General features: G+C 48.4%; 1 protein-coding gene across 3 annotated transcripts in view; it reads left to right on the plus strand.

Moving 5' to 3' along the window:
* The first annotated feature begins 614 nt into the window (after positions 1-614).
* The window catches only part of AMOTL1 (angiomotin like 1), a 98,393-nt gene continuing 76,404 nt past the window's right edge, over positions 615-22,603 (plus strand). For all 3 annotated transcript variants that reach the window (XM_075546470.1, XM_075546471.1, XM_075546472.1), the window contains exon 1: positions 615-870. In XM_075546470.1, the coding sequence (XP_075402585.1) occupies positions 822-870 (49 nt within the window). In that variant the 5' untranslated portion in view covers positions 615-821. The remainder of the gene's footprint in view (positions 871-22,603) is intronic.

Raw genomic sequence — 22,603 nt, forward strand, 5'->3', positions numbered from 1 at the left:
CACCAGTCCCCTAGAAGAATTTCCTTGCCCTTAGTTGGGCCAGACCACAGCCTGGGGCGGGGTGGGGTGGGGGTGGGGTGGCCAAAGGATGGATGTGCAGTTTCTGCAAACCCATGAAGTATCTGTGGCATAAGGCGTTTGCCCCTTCTTCCAGCCATTCAGTCCGAGTGGGTGATCAAGGCTGAGATAAAAGTGTGGGTACTTTTGTGGGCGATTTCCCTTGAATAGTTTAGAAACAAAACAAAAAGCCTGAGCAGAACCTAACCTGCCCTTCGAGGGCAGATGCAGACACGGATTTCGCCAGAGCTGGCTTGGTGGGAAGGAGGAAGACATTCCAGGAAGACCTGAGGGTGACATTCATTAAGGCGAGGCAGAGGACAGCCGGCGAGGCGGCCGACCTCCCAGCTCCCGGGAGGAGACCCGTCAGTTTGGGCCGGGGGCGATTTCAGAGTTGCAATCTCGAGGCCCGGGGAGGGGTGGAGGCTTGAGTGCCGACGGGCTCTAGGGCCCAGCGGCCGGGCGCCGGGGCGGGGGTAGAGTGTAGGGTTTCAGTGACGGGCCGGGCGACCCTCCCCGGGCGGCGCGCGCGCGCGGGCAGCGGGGAGCGCGCGGGCGGCCTGCGCGCGCTGGACGCTCGGAGACCCAGCAGCGCCTGTAGTAGAGTTTGGGGCTGGAGGTGAAGCCCGGGCGTCGCTCGCCTTCCGAAGTGAATGGGGCCGATTGTCCCGTGCCACTTCGCCCAGCTGCCGCACGCCGTGCCCCGCGCGCTGCCCGGCGGCCGACCTCGCCGGCCGCGGGACTGAACTCGGCGTGGTCGCCTCATGTGGAGGGCAAAGTTGCGCCCGGGAACGTGTGAGCCTGCGGTGAAAGGTAACCGGTCCTCCCCGCGGGTGGAGGAAAGGCGCCCCGAGCCCCCGCGCGGAGGACCCCCGGCGTCTGCGCGCCCCTGCTCCCTGCTGCGCGCAGCCGGGGGCGCCTTGGGGGGCTCCGGGCTGGAAGCTGCCCAGCTCCGGAGCGACCTGGGCAACCGCTTGGGGCGGAGGCCGAGAGTATCCGCCCGCCGCGGGAATCTTGCTCTTTCTTATCCGGGACCCTGCCCTGGTGCCCACCGACCCCCCTCACCCCCCCGCCCCCCCGGTGCCCACAGATCGAGTCACAGCGCCGCGCCCGGCCGCGTCTCCTGGCGACTCACCCAAAGCAGGGAAAGTGCCCCCCATCCCGGCCCACCGGGTGCGGGCGCGCCCTCCACTCGGGGCTGGCCTTTCCGGCGGGCACCGCCAATTCGGCTGGACCCTGGGTCTCCCGGCTGCCAAGGGAAGGGACGCATCGGACGTGGAAGGGGGTGTCTCGTGGCGTCCGGTGACCACCCCCTGCCCCCCACCCCCGCGGGGCACAAAGGCGCCCCTACTGACCCGCCTGACCGGCCGCGACGCCTAGGCCGGACCCTTCCTGCCAGGCCGGGAAGTCTGGGCTCCCGTGGCAGGGGCGGGAGGGGGTCGAGTCCGGGACCTAGAGGCTGGGATCTGATTTACTGCTGCTGCTTTGTTCTCTCACACAACTTTCTTTTCCAGAAACGGAAGAGCTCGCGCTAGCGCTCTTTAGCTCCTTGGAAGTGCTTTGAAAAGAATCTGGTTTCAGGGAGGGAAGGGGAAAAAAATTAAACTTTCCAAGTGGAACTGGTTTTTCTTGGAATGTGACATTTGTGGTAGGAGGCTAGATTGGCACGTTGGCTGATGACAGCTAAGCAGAGCTGGGCCCTGTGCCTGGGCTGGGCCCAACGTGCCCAGTAGGCAGCCAGACTTGATGAAGAGGCAGCAGGACCAACGAGTCCCTGCCCGCACCTCCAGCGGCCTGCACTGCACTGGCAGCTGTGTTTTTCCAAGTTTTCCCACAGAAGACCCCATTTCCGTCCATGACTTCCACGCCTTGCCAAGCCTTGCTTTGCAATGCCTGGATTGGTGACTGGGAAGACGTTCATTTTTGTTGAAGACTTTTGCTTCCTTTGGCTCCTGGTTTACCATGTCCTAATGGAAAATGCTAGTGTGTGGATCCCTGGATAGGGGCCACTGTAGACACCTGGGCCCTAATTGTGTGAACGCTTCACTGATTTTCCATGGACACTGAACAACTATGCCCTCTTGGGCCCTCACCTCCCTTCTTCTGTCCACAACACAGGGCAGCCATGGTTGCCCATTTTTTTTAAAGGCACGTTATGAGAATCTTGCTTTTGCACAGCTTGTAAAGTTGTTGATGCTGGTGGTAGGGGTTACAAATGCCATTTGTGATATTTGTGATTATTTTACTATCTAAGCAACAGTGCGTTACCTTTCTGCTTAAGAATCGTTGAAACCAGTAGAAACTATCCAAAAAGACCCAAAACAAACCTGAACCCAGTCCCATCAAGTTGATTCCAACTCGTAGTCACACAATAGGGCTTCTGAGGCTGTAAATCTTAGGAGAGCAGATAGCCTCACTGTTCCCCCTCAGAGCAGTTGGTGGGTTTGAACCTCCCACTTTTCAGTTAGCAGTCCAACTCTTAACTGACAACGCCAGCAAGACTCCTTAAATTTCTTCCAGAAATTATTGGCTGCTAACCAGAGGGTTATCAGTTCAAACCTACCAGCCACAAGATGAGGCTTTAAAGATTTTATAGCTCTTATATACAGGAGCCCTGATGGTACAGTGGTTATACATTGGATGCTAACTCAAGGTCAGCAGTTTGAAACCACCAGCCCCTCTGCAGGAGAGAGATGAGGCTTTCAGCCCCGTATTACAATCTCTGAAACCCACAGGGGCAGACCTACCCTGTCCTATAGGATCCCTATGTAATCGACTCCATGCCAATGGTTTTGGGTTTCGGGAAGAGAAGAATCTGTGCTTGAAATAGTGAACAATCGTGTCTTCCTGCTTCCAGAACTGACCTGTGGATCCCAGCCAGATGGGCTGAGATTTCCCCTGGCTGCCTTGGCTAAGGATTTCTGTAGATTGCAGATTCTTTTACAATCTAGACCAATGTGGAATTCATTTCAGCAAGGTGCTGTGAACACTGTGATGCATTTCCTACCATTGGCTTTCACTCTTTTGTAGAATTTTGTTACAATACTGCCTTAGACTGGACTCTATGGAGGATCAAGACTAATGCACCGTGTAATTTATCCATCTACCTATCTATATATCTATCTATAGATTTAGTTCAAGGAAATGGCTCCAAAATCCATTAAGTCAGAGGTCAAACTAGCGGCTCCTCCTGACTCTGGGTGCAGGAACTGATGAAGTGAAATGCAGATCAGATGGCAGGCTGCTGCCTCAGATCCCAAGACCTGGAGGTGAAAGAATGGATTGAGTAGTCTTTGTCGGGAAACATCCACATATATTGGGTACAGGCTGCCTACCAAAGAAACGGATTGGCTTTTCAACTGTCTGCTGTTCACATCAGGTCACAAAATGGAGGACAATGACATTATATTCCTGCAAACCGCTAAGAATCATAGCTGAGCCAAGTTGACATGCAATATTAACGACCACAAATATGTAAGCGCTCTTTGAACTGCTTGGTAGGGGAGTGACGTCCTGGTGGTATGTGGCTTAGTGACTGCTAGCCCATCCATTTGGGGGAGGACTTGGTGATCTGCTCGTGTAAAGATTTCATTCCAGAAAACCACCCGGCGCCCTTCTGCTCGCTCACCCGGGCTCTTTCTGAGCCTGAATCTGCGCCACAGAACCGAACAACCCAGGGTTGAAGACCACGGATTTGACCAGAACAAAAAGGAGTCGTCTGAGCTCTGGTGGTGTAGTGGTTACACACTGGGCTGCCATCCGCGTGGCGGACTGGCCTTTCTTCTGGGCAACCCACCGAGGGTCACTGTGAGTCAGCATCAACTGTGCAGCGAGAGGGAGGGAGTCGGAGGCGGCTGGAGAGCCCTCCGCTCCCCTTGGTGGTGGCATGGGAGGTTTTGTTGTGGGATGATCGCACTTGTTGCTCTCTGTGTGATACATTTCTGGAGATAAATATTGAAACACTGTAAAGCCTGTGCATGAGCTGCGAGGAGAGAAGGTCCTGTACCCATGACACCTCTGAACCCGTCTGCCCTCTTCAAAAGTCTGAGCTGGAGTGTGGATGGCGGCGGGTAAGGAATACTAATGGACTGCAGGGCAGGTGGAGATCAAAGCACTTAAATGTCCAGCTTTTCGTGGAAGCTGATGGAAGAGTTTCCGTGTAAATGAGGTTTAAAATGCTATCCTTAAGAAAAGCACATGAATGCGGAAATGTGCTGGAGTTTATGGGAAGACACTCTGCCGGTTAGACTTGGGAGTGTTTGCCCCGGGTCAGGGAGGCTGGAGGCTTCTGTGTCTGCTGTCTATCCTGTGGCTGTGGAGAAGTGCCTGGGGACAGATGACCAAGTGATTGAAGTGAGGCCTGGTTGGTGAGAATTCTGTTGAAAAGTACAGCCCAGTGCTGGATTATTTTTTTCATAATAATTTGTGAATGGCTTTTTATATGAAAAAGTGATATGTAATTGCAAGGCTTTAGAGTGAATGCTTTAGTGAAACACAAAAGCAACAGTGATGAAAAGTATGCACATTTGCATGAGTTTTCTAGGCCAATACACTAAAAAGACATGAGGTTATAAGGCCTGTTAGCAGTTCTGGCATGCCCTGTTCTCACGAAGTAGCGCTTAAGAACATTTTTTAACTTCATAAATGAATATGGATGGCCAGCAAGTAGAATAAGGGGGTAGAGGGGAGAAGGGTACAGTGGTGGTGGAGTAAAAGGGAGCTGGTGTCAAAGAGTCCATGTAGAAAAAGAATGGTTGGAAACTCCGTATGGTGGCAATTGTATAATTCTACTTGATCTGATTGAACTATGGAATGATATGTTATATGTATTAAATCCCAACTAACAAAAAAATGAATATGGAAACTCAAGCCGGGAAATTCTTTAGTTTTTTTTGTTATTTTCTCCCCTAGCCTTCCCCATTAATTTTGGGCCAGTTCTCCTGGCCCAGAATGCTGTCGGGAACAGACTCCTTGAGAAGCAAAGGGTACCTTTAGAGAGTAACAGACATATTTGATTACAAGGTTTGTTGGAAATAGTCTGAGGTTCCTGAGGTTTTCTTTGTTGTCAGTTTGCTTAGTGGCTTTTTAAAAATCGCTATTGTGTTGGTTTGATTCGTTTTGTTCTGGGGGAAAGGCACAGTGTCAGTCTTGGCCACTGTGGTCCATTGTCAGTGTATTACTTTTGCTGGAAGGGAGCCACATCTGCTCCTGGGCTTGTGTGTGAGGACTAAGCTGGGTTCTCCTCTAACTGGTGAGGCCTTTGGCCTCCACCCTCGTGAGCAGTCCTTGAGCAAACCAAGGGTGTGTTCATTTTAAGTACTCAGGACAGGACTCTTGGCTCTCAGAGGACGAGAACGCAGACATAAAACTGTCTCCCCCTGTTTTGAGGAGATAGAAAAGTAGCGTTGAGAGGTAAGTGTGGCAGTTCCATAATCTGTCAACTTGAGCCAAGGGGTGAAGTCTGGCCTGTCAATCAGGTCATAGCCAATAATGTCTCTATGTGGGCATGGCCTTCTCCTGAGGATTCTGGGAACTCCTGTCCTCCTCCCTGAAGGTGGGACACTCAAACTCTCTGCTTCATCTTCCTGCTGACAAGACACATGTTGTCACACTGACTCCAGCCAGAGCCCTGGAGCTTGGAGGAGTCACATGGAGACCCACACCAGTTCTGAGATGCTTCCACCGCCACTGTATCCACAAGACTTTCCATCCGCTGGTCTGTGATCTTCCTGCATTCGGCATCATTGCATGTGTTGTGTGAGTCTGAAGAGGAATTTATAGACTGGTATTGGACATACGGGCTAGTATTGGACTTATGGACTTGGTCTGAACTGGGCTGGGATGTTTTCTTCATATACAATTACTCTTTGATATAAAACTCTCTCTTATACACATATAGGTGTCTCTGGATTTGTTTCTCTAGTCAACCCAAACTAGCACAGCAAGGAAATCTGGCCCTGGTAAGACGCTGGAGAAGTAGATTCCATTTTTCAAAGCCACACAGCTCCATTGTGTGTGTGTGTGTGTGTGTGTAGGGTGTAGTGTGTGTAGTGTGTATGTTGTGTGACACAGTGTTCGGTACCTCTTGCTGGTATTGTAGCTATACTCTTCACCCTCTTTAATAAGTAAGATATTAGTAGATTCGTTTTTCTATACTTAATATTTTGAATGATTTATAGATTCACAGGAAGTTACAAAAACAGCAGAAACATCCTATGTACCCTTCGCCCAATTTTCCCCAAGGTACATCTTACTCCACTGTATTACAATATCAGGACCAGGCCAGTTGGCCATTAAATAGGAAAGACCAAAAGGAAATTGATCATTTCAACTATGGTGTTTTCAAAGAGTATTGACCGTACTGTGGACTGCTAAAAGAACAGACGGACACATCTGTTTTGGAAGAAGTACAGCCAGAATGCCCCTTCGTGGCAAGGATGTTGAGACTTGGTCTCCTGTCCTTTGGACGTTATTAGGGGAGACCACACCCTGGAGGAGGACATCATGCTTGGTCAGGTAGAACGGAGTAGAAAAAGAGGGAGGTCCTGGACGAGCTGGATCGACACAGTGGCTGTAACATAAGTAAAATTGTTAAGATGGTGCAGGACCGGACAGTGTTTTATTCTGTTATAGTTAGGGTCGCTGTGAGTTGGGACCAACTTGATGGCACCTAACAACCACAACAATATCTCAGGAGAGAAATGATGCCCACATGCCCATGAGTCAACTCTGATGGCAACTGGCTCCTGGTAGCCCAAGTAGGACTCATTACCCATATCTTGGACCGCTGTGATAGCCCTACCACATAATGGCTCTTTCCTTCATCCTTTCCTCCATCCTTCTCAGGAGGTGGGGCTTTGAGCTGCTTCTCAGCTGTCAGGGCTGCACTGGGTGGTGAGGTGCAGCAGTGTGACTCCCGAAAAACAGGGGTCTGGACACGAGCTGTGTGTTTTGATGGGCTCTGGGAAGGAGCTTCCTTATAAACAAGCATCCTGGATTTGAGAAAAGATGAACAAAGGAAATTCTTTAGTAATCTCAGGCTCTGTTTATTGAAGGAGTGGCCTCTATATATCACTCCAGTTATAGACTGATAGCTCACTCTAGTGGAGGTGTATCAGAGTCGACGAGGTTGCCTAGCTGGGATCTTTTTTGAGGAAGGGGAAAGGAAGAGGAGTGAGAGAGAGAAAAGCAGACCAGGAAAGGTTCCTTTTCAGAATTACAGAAATGAGGGGGTGCAACACCTAGTTTGGAGCAGTGATTCGTTGCGGACACATTAGTTCCTATTCTTGGTAACACACATGAGAAGACTAATCTAGTTTCTGGAGAGAGAGATGGTCTAATGTTTCCACGTTTAGCAGACTAAAAGAAAATGCCGTCTGAAGTCCCAGGAAACTGAAATCAGGAGATCTAGGACAGAATGAGCAACGCCTCACCAAACCAATTAGACAAGCCTGGAAGGTAATGGGAGTGTCAGGTGAGAAGCAGAATGTGAGTTAATCACATCAGACGTGTCTTTCTGTTAGTGACTGGCTTGCTAGATTACCAGTGAGCTGTGCGTGGCATGAGAAATAGCAAGTCAGCTCCCTTTAGCTGTCTTAGATTTGATCCTGTAAGATAGCCATCAACAATGGGGAATCAAAACAGCAGCAAGGTCTCTCTGGAGAGACAGGCATCATCGGTGGAACTGACAGGATATTTTCAGAAGTTGCTTTCCTTCACCTTTCTCCAAGAAACACCAGTAGTTTCGAGAGGGGGGGAAATTGGAAAATAAAATAGAATTGTTTATATTTTATTGGCATTCAGTACCCAAGACCACTTTGCTAGCTGAGGAGCACACACGAGCAATGTACAAGTAAGCTTACTCAGAAGAAGCACACAATTAATAGGGCTAATTTCGTCGTATTTTCAGGCAGCCATCACAGATAGCACTGGTTCAACTTACTGTGAAATGTTTGCAGTTTCTCGGACTCCTGAGCATTAGAGGGCACAGCACTCCTTGCTTTCAGCTAATGCTTGCCTGTAAATTAGGTAAATTTGCTGAAGGAATCATTCTGGGCCATGTCATTCAGAGCTGAGATGGAGAATTTGGGAGGATGACATTAACTCGTGTTGTATAAATGTTTATCATGTGCCGGGAACTGGATTTGGATGTGGGGTCTGTATCCTGTGCTTCTGTGGAATTTATGATCTGAAAGGAATGCAAGTCGTAGTACGCTTGGAAGACAGAAGGCAAGTGAACTGAGTTTATTCCACTCTGAGAAGGCCCAAGAACATCTAAGCCGCCTTTTAAGCATTTTATCTTCACTGAGAAGTGACTAAGGGGAAAGGGACTTCAGTGACAGACAGCATGGTTTCGGGAGGCATGCCAGAGTTCCGTAGCAGAGGCTGGCTGACCACAGCAGTGGGGGGCTGCAGGGTCGATGCAGCCACGGAATCACTAGAAGTTTAGAGCATCTAGTTGAGGAAATTGCGTAAACTTGAGTCCGCATAATTTACCCGGAATCACCAGCAGGCACAGGGAGTTCAGATGCTAGAACATGCACTGAATGCAAACAGCCGAAAAGTCACCTCTGAAAGTCGGCATTGTCCACAGATTATTCACCACTCTCAAGTGCTCCTTGAAGGGTGCTTATTTTTACAGCTCCATCGTGTTTGCTCAGTAAAAAGGAACAGCAGCCTTTTTATGTCAGAATTTTTTTGTCACCGAGACTCGCACCTAGGTCTAGGCGCGTCCACCAAGCTTGTCTTCCTATCCGATGTCAAACTAGCAGCAGCGGAGTGTCCTGCATCTGATGCACAGGTGCCCTCAGAGTTGTCCTGGTCTGCAGCCCCTGCCCTGCTCAGAAGCTTCCCCCACCCTGTGTTTGTTTTTAGCTACTTAAAAGCAAACAAACAACTCCCAAGTCCTTCGTTGATGATGCACTGTGGTCGTTGGTCTCTGGAGATAATGACAGCCAGTGTGAGAACTGAGAGTGGGGCACAGGAAGGACTAAAGAGTCTGTTTTGCTCTCTTCGCCGCATCTACTGCGAGAATGAAGACCATTCTCAGCAACCAGACTGTGGAGATTGCAGAGAATGTGGACATTTCCCTGAAGGGGCGCACGGTCACAGTGAAGGGCCCCGGAGGAACCCTGCGGAGGGACGTCAATCACATCAACGTAGAACTCAGCCTCCTTGGGAAGAAAAGGCTTCGAGCTGACAAATGGTGGGGAAATAGGATGGGCTACGGTCTGCACGATCTGTAGTCACGTCCAGAACATGATCAACGGTGTGACACTGGGCTCCCGATACAAGTGAGGTCTGTGTGAGCCCACTTCCCCAGCAACGTGGGTATCCAGGAGAATGGGTCTCTTGTTGAAATCCGTAACTTCTTGGGTGAAAAATACATCCGGAGGGTTCACATGAGGACAGGTGTTGCCTGTTCCGTTTCTCAAGCCCAGAAAGATGAGTTGATTCTTGAAGGAAACGACATTGAGCTTGTATCAAATTCCGCTGCTTTAATTCAGCAAGTCATGACAGTTAAAAACAGGATATCTGAAAGTTTTGGGATGGTAGCTATGTTTCCGAAAAAGGAACAGTTCAGCCAGCTGATGAGGAACCTCTAAGAGGTGTCCAGCGACAGTCTAGACGATTCCTTTGGACTTGTCTGTGATGCTGTGATCCAATAAAGTTTATGCAATTAAAAAAAAGAGTGTTTTGCATCAGCCTGGAGCTGCAAAAGGAGTCCCGGTGGCTCTGTGGGTTAAGTTATCAGACTCTGAACTCAAAGGTTAGTTCAAACCCACCCGCTGGTCTGAGGAAGAAAGACAAGGAAGCTTTCTTAAAGGCTTTCAAAGCTACGAAAGCTGCATCTGTTGATGTTCAGACCTCGGGAATGCTAAGGAGCAGTTGTCCTCTGCCCGATAGAGTCGGAACCAAGGCTGCAGAAGTGGACTCAGCTTGAGTTTTGGAGCTGAGCTGCAAGGCTCCTGGCCCCTTTGAGCAGCCCTTGGAAGCTCGGGTGCCTGGCACCTGGGTTGGACACACGTGGCAAAGACCAGACCAGAGCCAGGAGGGTCTCCTATTACAGGAGAGGGCACCCCGGGCTCTTTGAAAGCCAGGGAGCTTGTCGACCCAGTCAGGTACTTAGGAGATGAGCTCTGTGGCCCGAGGCAGGATTGTGTCTGCTTTAGCCTGTGGTTTGCTCTTTTCTTTGATTTGAATGAGTTATACATGCTGAGAAAAAACAGTATAACGCTCAGGCTAATCGTACACCATTAGTTGTAAAGTCTAGCTTATTTGGTAGAGTAGAACAAAGATTTAGGAATCTATAATCTGTTGTCTGCTCTTTCCAGTTAAGGAGTTAGAAAAAAAGTCTGTTTACCAAGCCCAAATCCGCACAAAACAAAACCCGAGGCTCATCAACATAGCAGTGAAATTGGTGACCTTCCAAATGCCAGTCAGTTTTCATGTCCAGGTCATATTGATCCAGAAAGTGTTGAAGCGAACATTTGTAACTCAGAGTGGAAACTCTTGGCTTAGAAGAGCTAGTCAGGGGTCTGCGGCACAGGACGTTAGCGAACAGGTTGCAAGCAGGTCTCCTAGTCCACTGATGCCCTGAAGGGAGTGCCTCTGTCTCTAGTGTATCCGCCAGGTCACCACAAATCTCACTCCTGTAGGGAGAGCACATGGGCTTTCAGTTGTCACACGCCAGGCCTCCACGGGAATTGCCTGTCCACTTTGGCTACTGCACCGTTTTAGCTTTCTGACCCCATTCTGTCAGTGAAAGGAACAGATTGACTGCAGAGGTTGCGGAGAACAGATGTGGGGCTCAGCACTGGACCTGCAGCTCAGTCCAAACATGTCACAGATTCCATGAAAGAGCAGTTATGGACCGCAGGTGCCAAGGCCCAGGAGAATTTGTGGTTCTAATCAGAGATGCTCAGGGCAGCTTTCAAACGTTTCTCCTCTTTCCCTCAGATAACCCTCAGAATGCCCTGGTGTCTGACGACGGGGTCTCCTAGCCCGCTTTGTGCAGGTGTGAGGCTGGTTTCTGATTCCCTGTTCACTCAGTCCTTTATCTGCATGTCAGGGTGGCCTGCTTCAGGTAGGGGTTTTGAGGAGCCTTGGTGTACGTAACAATTCTACTTAAGAGTGCTCTTGTTGGGGCAGTACAAATTGCTAATGTTCTTCAGTCCCAAACCTGAGTGTCGAAATGGGAGTTACACCTAGAGAAGTTCTGTCGCAAATGGAGGATAAGCTTGGTATGATCTTTGGAATCGTGAGCCCAGGTGGCTCTCTCGCTCTCTCTCTGGGGACCCCCACTGGTACCTGAAAGAGCAAGTGGCGCACCCACTACGCTTCCTCCGACTTGGCCGTTTGGGTGATTGGTAGACACTTCCTCACCAAGGAACAAAAGCCAATCTGTCACTCCAAGCAAAAAAGAGCCCGGGACAGAATTTGCTGCCAGTGATCAGGCTTTCACGGAGGGACCACACGTGTGGGACACGTGTGTAGTAACCGCCACTATTTGCTCGACAGCTTCCCAAGACATAAGAGAGTTCTCCTGTGATTGCTTTCCATGCTCTGCTAACTCATGTGGTTTGGTTGCGATTATCCGATGGAGTTGTTTCCGTCGCTGGGGCTCTGTGTGACACGGCGAGCCCTGGTTTCCTGGATGAGCACTGTATGATATTGCGGAATCCTGCCTGGTAAACAGCTGCTTTCAAAGCCATAGATGGACCACCCACACACCCCCGCCCTGTGGATTCTGACTCACAGTGGCGCTGTAAAGTGGAATGGAACTGCTCCGCCGGGAACTGCGCCTGAGCTGCCAGTCTTCATAGCAGCGGCTGGTGCCTCTCTCTCCTGCTGAGTGGCTGAGGACCACCAGCCATTTGGTTAGCGGCCGGAGCATCGCCCCCAGCATGACCAGGACTCCTTAAACGGTTAATCACAGTTGTTCTTGTGACAGGGTATAGGAGTGTCCATGACGAGGCCACTGACAACGGTTTCTTTATTTCTCATTGCGGTGTCCTTCAGGAAACTCCGCTGGCTGGGCCGTGATGTCGTTTCAAAGAACAGGCACGGGTATGAGAAGAGACTGTTGAAATGCTCCCGTTTTTCCACGTTTTAAATGCAGTTGAGGTTTCCCTTCCCATTTGGTTCTACCAAAAATCGTAGAGCAACAGATTTAAAGCAGAAAGGAGAATCTGAAAAAAAAACAAAACCAAAAAACAAGTGATGCTATTTCCTATTAAGTCAGATATAAATTTTCAAGATTATAACAGTACTATTCCTCATACAATTTTTGTTGGTTTGACCTGTGGCCATAAAGCTGATTCTGACTGCTGATGAGCCCATGCAGTGCAGGTGGAACCGTGTTCCACAGGCCTTCTGGGGCCGTCATCTTTTGGAATGAGATTGCCAGGACTTCCTTCAGAGGCGTGTCTGGCGGACTTGAGTTTGCACCATCCAGAGACTCAGTTATAAAATATAGGGCCCTACCTATATAAATATAAATGTATGAAACAGTGTCAAGTTTATGAAAAAGATCACTTACCAAATGAGTCGAGACAATTTTGTCTGTGTGTGTTAGACAGGGTTCTCTAGAGAGACAAAACCAGATTGCTAATAATTTTATATATATATTTATACAGCTAGATAGATATGTAACACAAGAAATAAACAGTCAAATTATAAGGCAGTACAAATGACTCAGTGCAACTCACTCCCGTGAGACAGTGGTGAGATACTGGCAGTCCTTCAAGTCTTGAGGGCCGCCTGGTAGTCCTCTGTAGAGCAATTCAGGCTATCCGGGCACAGGCAGCAAACAGGAAGGCAGGTCACTAACAGTCAGCCACATGATAGAGTCTAACAGTCCCTAGCTCAAGAGATGTAAATTCCAATAGTGTGGTGAAGCAGGTCTTGAAGGAACCTCAAATTACAGTGACACAGTCCACAGGTTAGGTAGTGTAACTTGCCAATTGCACAGAACAAGCCAGGCAGCTGCACACTGGTCCGATGATCAAAGAGTGAGAGACAAGAAAGACAAGGCTCGCAGAGCCATTTATCTCGCCACCCTTCCATTAATCACACATGTGTTTATCGGCCAGGTTGGCACAGTAAACTAACTACTTCATTGTGTGTTTTTAGAAAGTTATCTCCTGTAACTGTGCCTTCTTTGTTATTTAGGTTCATTGAGTCTAGCAAGTTTTGTGGTTCAAGGGTGATCTGATTTACAAATCCCAATATACTGCAGCTTTTCAAAGGCACAGATGCTGTGGAAGAGGAGTTTGGCACTCTTCCTGATCTGCCAAAGTGCTTCGCTACTCACTTGACCCAGAAAACCCCTCAAGATCATAAAAATCAACAGGGTCAAATCTCCGGGTTCACTTTAAGAACACCCATGAAATTGCCCAGGCCCTCAAGGGTATGCATGTCCAGAGAGCCGCGAAACATTTGAAAGACGTCACCGTGCAGAAGCGGTGTGTGCCCTCTGCCATTACAGTGGTGGAGTGGATAGGTGTGCCCAGGCCTACCAGTGAGGTTGGACCCAGAGTCGGTGGCCCCAAAAGATTGTTAAATTTTTTTCTGTGTGTGCTTAAAACTGCAGAGTGTCATGCTGAACTGAAGGGGTTCAGTGTGGATTCTCTAGTCATTGAGCACATCCAGGTGAACAAAGCCCCCATGATGCACCGCCCGACATACGGAGCTCATGGCCGGATCAATGCATCCATGAGCTTCCCCTGCCACGTTGACATGATCTTTCCAACAAATGTTCCTAAACCAGAAGAGGAGGCTGCACAGAAGAAAAAGATCTCCCAGAAGAAACTGAATAAGCTTATGACTCGGGAGTAAATTAAACTTAAAATAATAAAAGTTAAAAAAAAGAGAAAGTTTGTTAACAGTGATGCAAGCGTCCTAAGCATGGTTGCATGTAAGTCGTCTTGTGAGCGGTGGCCACAGCATTGACTTGGGGTTTACATTTGTAGAAGGCCACACACTGGACGTCTGGCTTGGGGCTTGGAACTTTCTAACATGCCCTGGGAGTGATTCGTGCCCTCGGAAGGTTTGGGATTCATTGCCAAAGAGGAAACGCCATCGTGAAAGCATGTGGCCAGTAGCAGGAATGGGGAAAAGTTGACGTTGAATCCCCATTGGGGTTCTGCCTGTCAGGAGTGTGCTGTTATTACCACTTCCTTTGTAACAAACCCACCCACTCACGGCCATCGAGCTGCTCCGACAGTGCCCCCACACACTCCGCGTTCCCCACACTAAATGCTTACGGGACTCACTGCCTCGTTTTGAACCACTGACCTTGCAGTTTGCGGCCCAGTGGCAATAGAACACCTACTGAATGTCTAAATGCTCCCCTGCTCCTTCCCAGAAGGCCTCTCTAACGCTCCCCTAAGGTTTCTCTAGGGACCCAGGCCCGGGAACAGGCAGCATGGTGTCGTAAAGGACAACAGTGTTGTAGGTACCACTGAGTGGGTTTTGACTCATAACAACCTGTGCACAACGGAAGGAAACACTGCCTGGCCCTGCTCCATCCTCACAATTGTCCTGAGCCTATAGTTGTAACCACTGTTGTCAATCCAGCTTGTCCGGGATCTTCCTCTTTCTCTCTGCCCCTCCGCTTTACCAAGCATGATGTCCTTCTCCAGGGACTGCTCTGTCCTGATAACCTGTCCAAAGTATGTGAGACCAGGTCTCACCAGCCTTGCCTCTAAGTAGCGCTCTGGCTGTACTTCTCCCAAGACAAATCTGTTTGGTTTTGGGAAGTCAGATGTACTTTCCATCTTCTTCGCCAACACCATAGTCCAAATATATTAATTCTAATTAGGTCTTCCTTATTCAATGTCCAATGTAAACTAGCACATGGAAAATACCATGGCTTGGGTCAATGTGTCTTAGTCTTCAAAGTAATATTTGAGCTTTTCAACCCTCTAAAGAGGTCTTGTGCAGCAGATTTACGCAGTGCAATGCGTCCTTTGATCTCTTGACTGCTGCTTCTGTGAGCATTGATTGTGGACCGAAGCAAGAAAAAATCCTTGACAACCTCAGTCTTTTCTCTGTTTATCATGATGTTATCTACTGGTTCAGTTAAGAAGATTTTAGTCTTCTTTACATACAGTTGTAAACCATACTGAACCTGCAATTCTTGATCTTCATCAACAAGTGCTTGAAGTCCTCCTCACTTTCAGCAAGTAAGGTTGTGTCATCTGCACATTTTAAGTTGTTAATAATAATGGTACCTCCGGCTATTATCGATTGTACTCTGGTATTCTTTCTTTTATTGTTTTATTAGGAGCTCATACAACTCATCGTAATCCATACATACATCGATTGTGTAAAGCGCATTTGTACATTCATTGCCCTCATCATGGTCAAAACATTTGCTCTCCACCTAAGCCCCTGGCATCAGCTCCTCATTTTTCCCCTCCCTCCCCACTTCCCCCTCCCTCATGAACCCTTGATGATTTATAAATTTTTATTTTGTCATATCTTGCCCTGTCCAACGTCTCCCTTCACCCACTTTTCTGTTGTCCATCTCCCAGGGAGGAGGTCACATGTAGATCCTTGTAATCAGTTCCCCCTTTCCAACCCACCCTCCCTCTACCTTCCCAGTATCGACACTCACACCACTGGTCCTGAAGGGATCATCCGTCCTGGATTCCCTGTGTTTTCATTTCCTATCTGTATCAGTGTACATCCTCTGGTCTAGCCAGACTCGTAAAGTAGAATTGGGATCATGATAGTGGGGAGAGGCAGGGGGGAAGAACCATTTAGGAACTAGAGGAAAGTTGTATGTTTCATCGTTGCTAAATTGCACCCTGACTGGCTCGTCTCTTCCCTCAGACCCTTCTGTAAGGGAATGTCCAGTGGCCTACAAATAGGCTTTGGGTCTCCACTCCACACTCTCCATTCCATTCACTATGCTATTATTTTTGGTTCTGATGATGCCTGATATCTGATCCCTTCGACACCTCGTGATCACACAGGCTGGTGTGCTTCTTCCATGTGGACTTTGTTGCTTCTGAGCTAGATGGCCGCTTGTTTACCTTTAAGCTTTTACGACCCCAGATGCTATATCTTTTGATAGCCGGCACCATCAGCTTTCTTCATCTCATTTGCTTATGCACCTGCTTTGTCTTCAGTAGTTGTGTCGGGAAGGTGCGCATCATAGAATGCCAATTTAATAGAAGAAAGTATTCTTGCATTGAGGGAGTACTTGAGTGGAGGCCCAATGTCCTTCTGCTACCTTAATACTAAGCCTATAAATATATGCACATAGATCTATTCCTCATCCTCATATATAAATATATTTACATATGTACATATTATTTAGACCTCTATAAGTGCCCTTTGCCTCTTGCTGTTTTTTCTTTGACTTTCCTCTTGTCCCACTATCATGCTCAGTCTTCATTTGGGTTTCAGTAATTCCTCTTTGTTACATTACCCTTGATCAGGCCTACCAGGCCTCCTACACCCTCCTCCCCACTGATTTGGATCACTTGTTGTTCCCTTGTCCCTGGGTTTGTTAACACCACTTCCTTTCCCCTACCTCCTGATCTCCCATGTCCCCCTGGAACTGTCGATCCCATTGCTTTCTCCTCCAGATTGTTCATCCAGCCTATCTTATTTAGACAGACCTGCGGAGATAACATGCACAAAAACAAGACAGAGCAAAACCAAGCAACAATATACAACAAAACAACAAAGCAAATCAACGACAAAAAACAAAACACAACAAGAAAGAAAAGCTTGTAGTTAGTTCAAGGACTGGTTGTTGGCCTTTAGGAGTATTTTACAGTCCAGTCTGTTGGAGTACCATGCCCTGACCCCAAAGTCCACCTTCAGCATTTCCTGGGGACCTCGCCGCTCCATTCCCTTGCTGTTCTGTTGCACCCCCTTAGTGTTTTGCCTCGATGTGGCAGGATCAGATCAGGTGCAATTCCTACAGTGTCTCTGGTGTTGTCCCCTGTGGGGCGAGGGGTCAGTGAGGGACGTCGTGTCTTGTAGTGGTGCCGGCCGTGTGGTCCTCTTTGTGGACCCTGGTATTCTTAAAGAGATCCTTGGTTTCTTGGGGCATATGGACCGTTTTAAGCTGTGTCCCTCTCTCGTGGGTCCCTGTGGACAATGAGGAGGGTGGATGTGGCAAAAGGACGTGCACTTGTCTCTCGAGAGCGTCTGGGTCCTGTGAGCTTGACAGCCCGGTGCTACCCAGCTGCAGCTGCTCACACCAACAGGATCCGAAAAGCCGGAGGAGCCAGGAGGCAGGCCGAAGCATCCGACAGCTTCTCTCTCTTCAGTGCGGGTGGCAGAGGGGCTTTGACGAGCACGAGTCTGCAGGGATATTTTCATTTTGTGTCTGGGGGTTTATCTCTGTTTGTTTTCCTTTGTTCAGAATCTACAGCGTGCTCCCTGTGTGCACACGGGATTCAAACACATGAGAGCCGTGGGGCTGACAGGGCAGTACCATGCCGTTTCTCTTTCTCAGTGGGGGCATAATGTGTGTGTGACAGGGCGGCCCAGACACAGCGCTGTGGGTCAGGCACTCACTTCCAGGTGGGCGTAAATACACAGGGCACCACGAAAGCTGAATTGAACGGTAATCCTACACTGATCCTATAGGACAGTGCAGAACTTCCCTCTGGGTTTCTGAGACTGTAACTCTTTTAAGGTGGTAACATTTTATTTATCTATTTTTCTTTTAAAAGCGGTTTTATTAGTATATAGTTCACATAGCACACAAGTCAATCGTTCAGTCACATCAAGAAGAGTTGTATATAGAGCTATAAGGAGTTGTACAGCTATCACCACAATGCATTTCAGAACGTTTTCTTCATACCCGGCCATACCCCACCCCCACCCCCCACCCCAAAGAGCCATTAATCCAGTTACGGTTTCTATAGATTTACCTGTCTTGGATTTTATAGACAGAAGAACATTAAAATAAAAACAAAAAAAGATAACAAAGTGAAACAGAGAAAACCTCAATCATAAAGGAAGCAGAAAGTATTAAAAACGAGGACACATGCAAAATGGCACGAGGGAGATCAAATGGGAAGGTAACCTAACTGCGGCTGCAGCCGTCGTCCACTTTCCCGTGTTCTGACGATAGCGCAGCTGTTCACATCCATGGCCTGTAGTTGCAGGGGATTCACCAGGGGCTTAGCACGTGTATTTCCCCTTCACTTATTTACTATCTATTTATGTATTTACTTATCATTTTATCTATCTTTATTTATTTATTTATTTTGATGGGCACATCTTTAAAATGTGTCAGTAGGAAGACCAAATAATAAGATACTACATTTTAACCTCGTTACACATCTGCCTTGCCTTACCATGTTCTCTCATAACAAGGCTGCCCCCCTCAGTTATGATCAGAGGGTATTCACCAGAGGCTTGATGTATGTGTACACCCGGCAAATGGATTGGGGGCTTCCAATGCCTTCATAGCCGTCTGCAAACCAGGAGTTCATAATTTAAGGTCTGATCCCATTCCCTCCTTTGGATTAATTATTTACAATCCTTGGATCACACAGGCTGATGTTCTTCTTCCAGGTAGACTTAGTTGACACCTCAGTTAGGTGGCTGCTTGTGGTAGCCGGGCACCATCTGGTTTCTTCACCGCACTTTGCTATAGCACCCATATCTTCAGTGATCTCTGCAGGAGGGCGAGCATCAAGCAGGGCGAGAGACTGTGACTCTTTATGGGAGTAGAAAGCCCATCTTTCTCCCTCGGAGCAGCTGGTGGTTTTGAACTGCTGAGTTTTGGGGTAGCAGCCCAGTGTGTTACCACTATACTATTAGGATATTCCCTGTCTCTGTCTGTCTCTCTGCCATTGATCAAGTTGACGCCAACTCACAGCACCATATAGGACAGGGCACAACTGCCCCATGTGAGTTTCTGAGACTTTCAACTGTTAACGGGAATAGAAAGTTCTTTTTTTCTCCCTCTGAGCGGCTGCTGGTTTTGAGCTGCTGGCCTTGCAGATCGCAGCCCAATGAATAAGCACTTCTACACCCTGTAATTGTTTTAGCCCTAGGTGCATTTCTATCTTTTTTAATCAACTTTTTTTTTAGTAGTTTAAAAGACCCCAAACCTAACCCCCTCGTCAAGTTGATTCCAATGTGCAGCGAGCGACCCTGTAGGGCAGAGGAGAACTGCTTCTTTGGCTTTCCAAAGCTGCAAATCTTTGCTGGAGCAGAAAGCCTCATCTTTATCTCATGGAGCAGCTGATGGGTTCAAACCACAGACCTTGTGGTTAGCATCCTGATGCCTAATTCATCCCTGAAGTAAGCTCACTTAGACGAATATGAGTTTAAACCTAAACCTCACGGTCATCCAGCCCATTCCACCCCATATGGGGTTTCTGAGGCTTTGTCAGTCTGATGGTAGCAGACAGTCTCATCTTTCTCCTGATGCTCCAGCTGCTGCAGGTGGCTTTGAACTGCCAGTGTTGCGGTCAGCAGCGCAGCATTTTCCAGATCACACTCCTAAGACCCCAAATCTGTGTCTGTAGCTCATTATTTAAAAACGTGCTTGAATTCTGTAAGACCAGGTTTGCCTACGTGCTAGAGAATGGAAGGTGAGCTCTCTGAAGACACAGATGAGTCATTGCTTCAGTAAATAGCTGCTCAACACTTGCTAGGAAAATATTTCTGCTGGAAACTGGAGAACAGTCTGCTGTTCATTAACCAGAGAGAGAGAAGAGCAAACTGGATACAGAGACGATTGACTATGTTGTGGCATGAGAATGCACATACACGGACTGCTATGGGGCACAAATGAGCGAACTGTAAAGAATTGAAAGGGAAATGCCGATGGAAGCGGTGGTCAAGGAGTCACACAACAGACTGCACTTGGAACTTCGGGTGCAAAGGGTCTTTTTTAAGTGTTAAGAAGCGAAGATTTCACTTTGAGCACTGTGGAGGGTCTGACCCCAAACATGGAATGTTTAGTCACCTGGCGTTCGTGGACAAGCCGGACTGTGAATACAGACGACTGAAGAAGAGTTGATGGTTTCTGACGATGCCGCTGGATCCTAGGCTGCCAGAAGCACAAGCAAGTCTGTCCTGAAAGAAGTAGAATCAGAAAGCTCCTTAGAAGCGGGGATGGTGAGACTGTAGCTCGTGTGCTGTGGGCGTGTTCTCAGGAAAGAGTCGTCCTGGAAAAGGCCTTCATGAATGGTACAGCAGAGGGTCCTGGAAAAGAGGAAGCCCTTCAAGGAGGGAGATTGACACGGAGGCCGGCACACTGGGCTCACTCAGCAATGCTTATAAGAACAGTGCAGGGCCAGGCAGTGTTGTGTTCGGTTGGACATAGGGTCGTTAGGAAAGAATAGAAATGCCAAACAAATTGGTAATTGAACCATCTAAACTCTGTCGAGTAATTTTAACACTATACACCAGAAACAGAGGTCCTGAAACCAATGCGGAGAAGAGGACTGGAAACCTCCTGGGGTCTTGAGAGCCCATGAGCTGCCATCTAAGGTTCAGATATTGTTCTCTCCCCATTCACAGTGATAAAAATAGAAAGTGAGAAATCTTTATGGGAGTAGAAAGCCTCCTCTTTCTCTGGCAAAATAGCTGATGGTTTCGAACTACTGACTTTACGCTTAGTAGCCCAAAGCATAACCCATTACCCCATCAGGGCTCCTGTTTCTGTGGGATATATTTTCCCAATTTCTCGTCTCCCAATGACCATTATCCAAGCCCAAGACAGAGAGAAAATTAAAAAATAAAAGCGCATCAATTTCCAAAGTTCCCAAACCCTTCATAGCATAGTAAGGTGGTGTAGGGGGTTATGCATTGGGCTGCCATACACAAAGTCAGCATTTCGAGACCACCAGCTGCTCTTTGAAGGGAAGATGAGGCTTTCTACTCCCATAAAGACTCCCAGTCTTGGGAACCCACAGGAACAGTTCTACTCGGTCCTATACGGTCGCCTTGAGTTGAAATCCACCCAGTGGCAGTGAGTTGATAGGCTTTCAGTTTAGTGGTAGCGACTCCTCTGTTAAGCCAACTGGTGCTCCTAGGCGAGGGTGCTGGCATGCGACGTGGCAAGCCCAGAGCATCTAGCCAGGTTTCCCAGGAGGACTCTTGAACAGGTACTGGCCGAGGGCTCCCCAGGCCTCTTCTCAGCGTTGGTTTCAGGACACGTCTCCCGGCACAGAACGTTCCATGCTCCAGAATTCTGCCAGAATCAGAAGACTTGATCTCTGAGTTAAGGCTTTGGCATCCTCAGTGAATTCCTGAGCTCGTGAAAGGAAAGGTGGAAGCACAGGGTTGTTTGCTAGTGTGGCTGAACATGTGTGTCAAAGTTATAGACAGTGAAGTTGTGCCTAAAAGCATCAGGTGTTAGGTTTCCTATCACACCAAACCAAGACTACACCAACAACCCACTCCCACGGATTTGATTCTGACTGGACAACCAGCCAAAACAATCCAAACGCCCTGATATCGAGTCAATCTGGTCTCGGAGCGACCCTACCAGACAAGGTAGAACTGCCCCCCTGCGGGTTTCCAAGACGGTAGCTCTTTATGGGAGTAGAAAACCTCACCTTTCTCCCGTAGAGCAGAGGCTTTGAACTACTGGCCTTTCAGTTAGCACCTCAACAGGTTTAAACAAACAGGAAACTTCTGAGCCTTCCATTCTGTCTGTTACACCAGCTTGCTGATGCAGTCCAGAGTCTGGTCTTAGGGAAGTGTAACTCATTACAGTTGAGGCAACACAGATAAGCAGGGGGCCCTTGCTGTGCCTCTTGCTTCCTCCAGCAAATGCTGTTCATTTCACTTTAATGTGCTTTTCCTTGAACAACGAAGCCCCTTGTTATTCCTACTCCGGAGCAAGAAAAAAAAACTTGTCTTGTTCAGGATCACGTTACCTGAAAGCCACTGAGCAGCTAAGAGAGAAAGTAAGTGCATAAAGCCCTCCTGGGAAGGATGTTCAGGAGCAAGCCAAACGCTGTCACACTCACCCAGAATGAGAGCACGCAGGATTCTTCATGTTGACGAGCAACATGCAAACTTGACGAAGGAGAAGGAACCTTTCTGGGTGAATTGGCTCATAGCCAATCTCAGAAAGGTTGAACCTCACAGTAGCATTTCGATCGCCCTTTGTTGCGTGCAGAATTAACCAAGTGTCTTCCCAAGGGTTGTGGGTCTTGGGGCTGCAGTAGCCTCGGGGAGTGGAGGCCCAGCTTGGGCCTGTTACTCACCTTGCTTGGGCAGTTCCAGCGCTCGGGGCTCTCTAGCTGTGTGGGTGATTGTCCTTAGGCAAAAGCAGTAGGTGATGCAAGTTACGGGGGAAGATGCCCTTGTATGGAAATAATCCTCTCGAAGTCCCAGAAGCAACCACGCTGTCCTATTGCCCCTGAGGAACCAACAAGATCACTGGCAGGTGGAGGACTCTCCTCAGAACGTCATGTTACTTTGCTCCTGGGCCAGAGCCAGGCCTTGGCCTCCGGCATCTCTTGGGGCTTTTTTTTTTTTTTTACTTTTTTTTTTTTACTCCCGGGCCAGGAGCACTGCGAACAAAGAAAATGGCATTCCT

This window comes from Tenrec ecaudatus, chromosome 4 (assembly GCF_050624435.1).
Source record: "Tenrec ecaudatus isolate mTenEca1 chromosome 4, mTenEca1.hap1, whole genome shotgun sequence".
Classification (NCBI taxonomy): domain Eukaryota; kingdom Metazoa; phylum Chordata; class Mammalia; order Afrosoricida; family Tenrecidae; genus Tenrec; species Tenrec ecaudatus.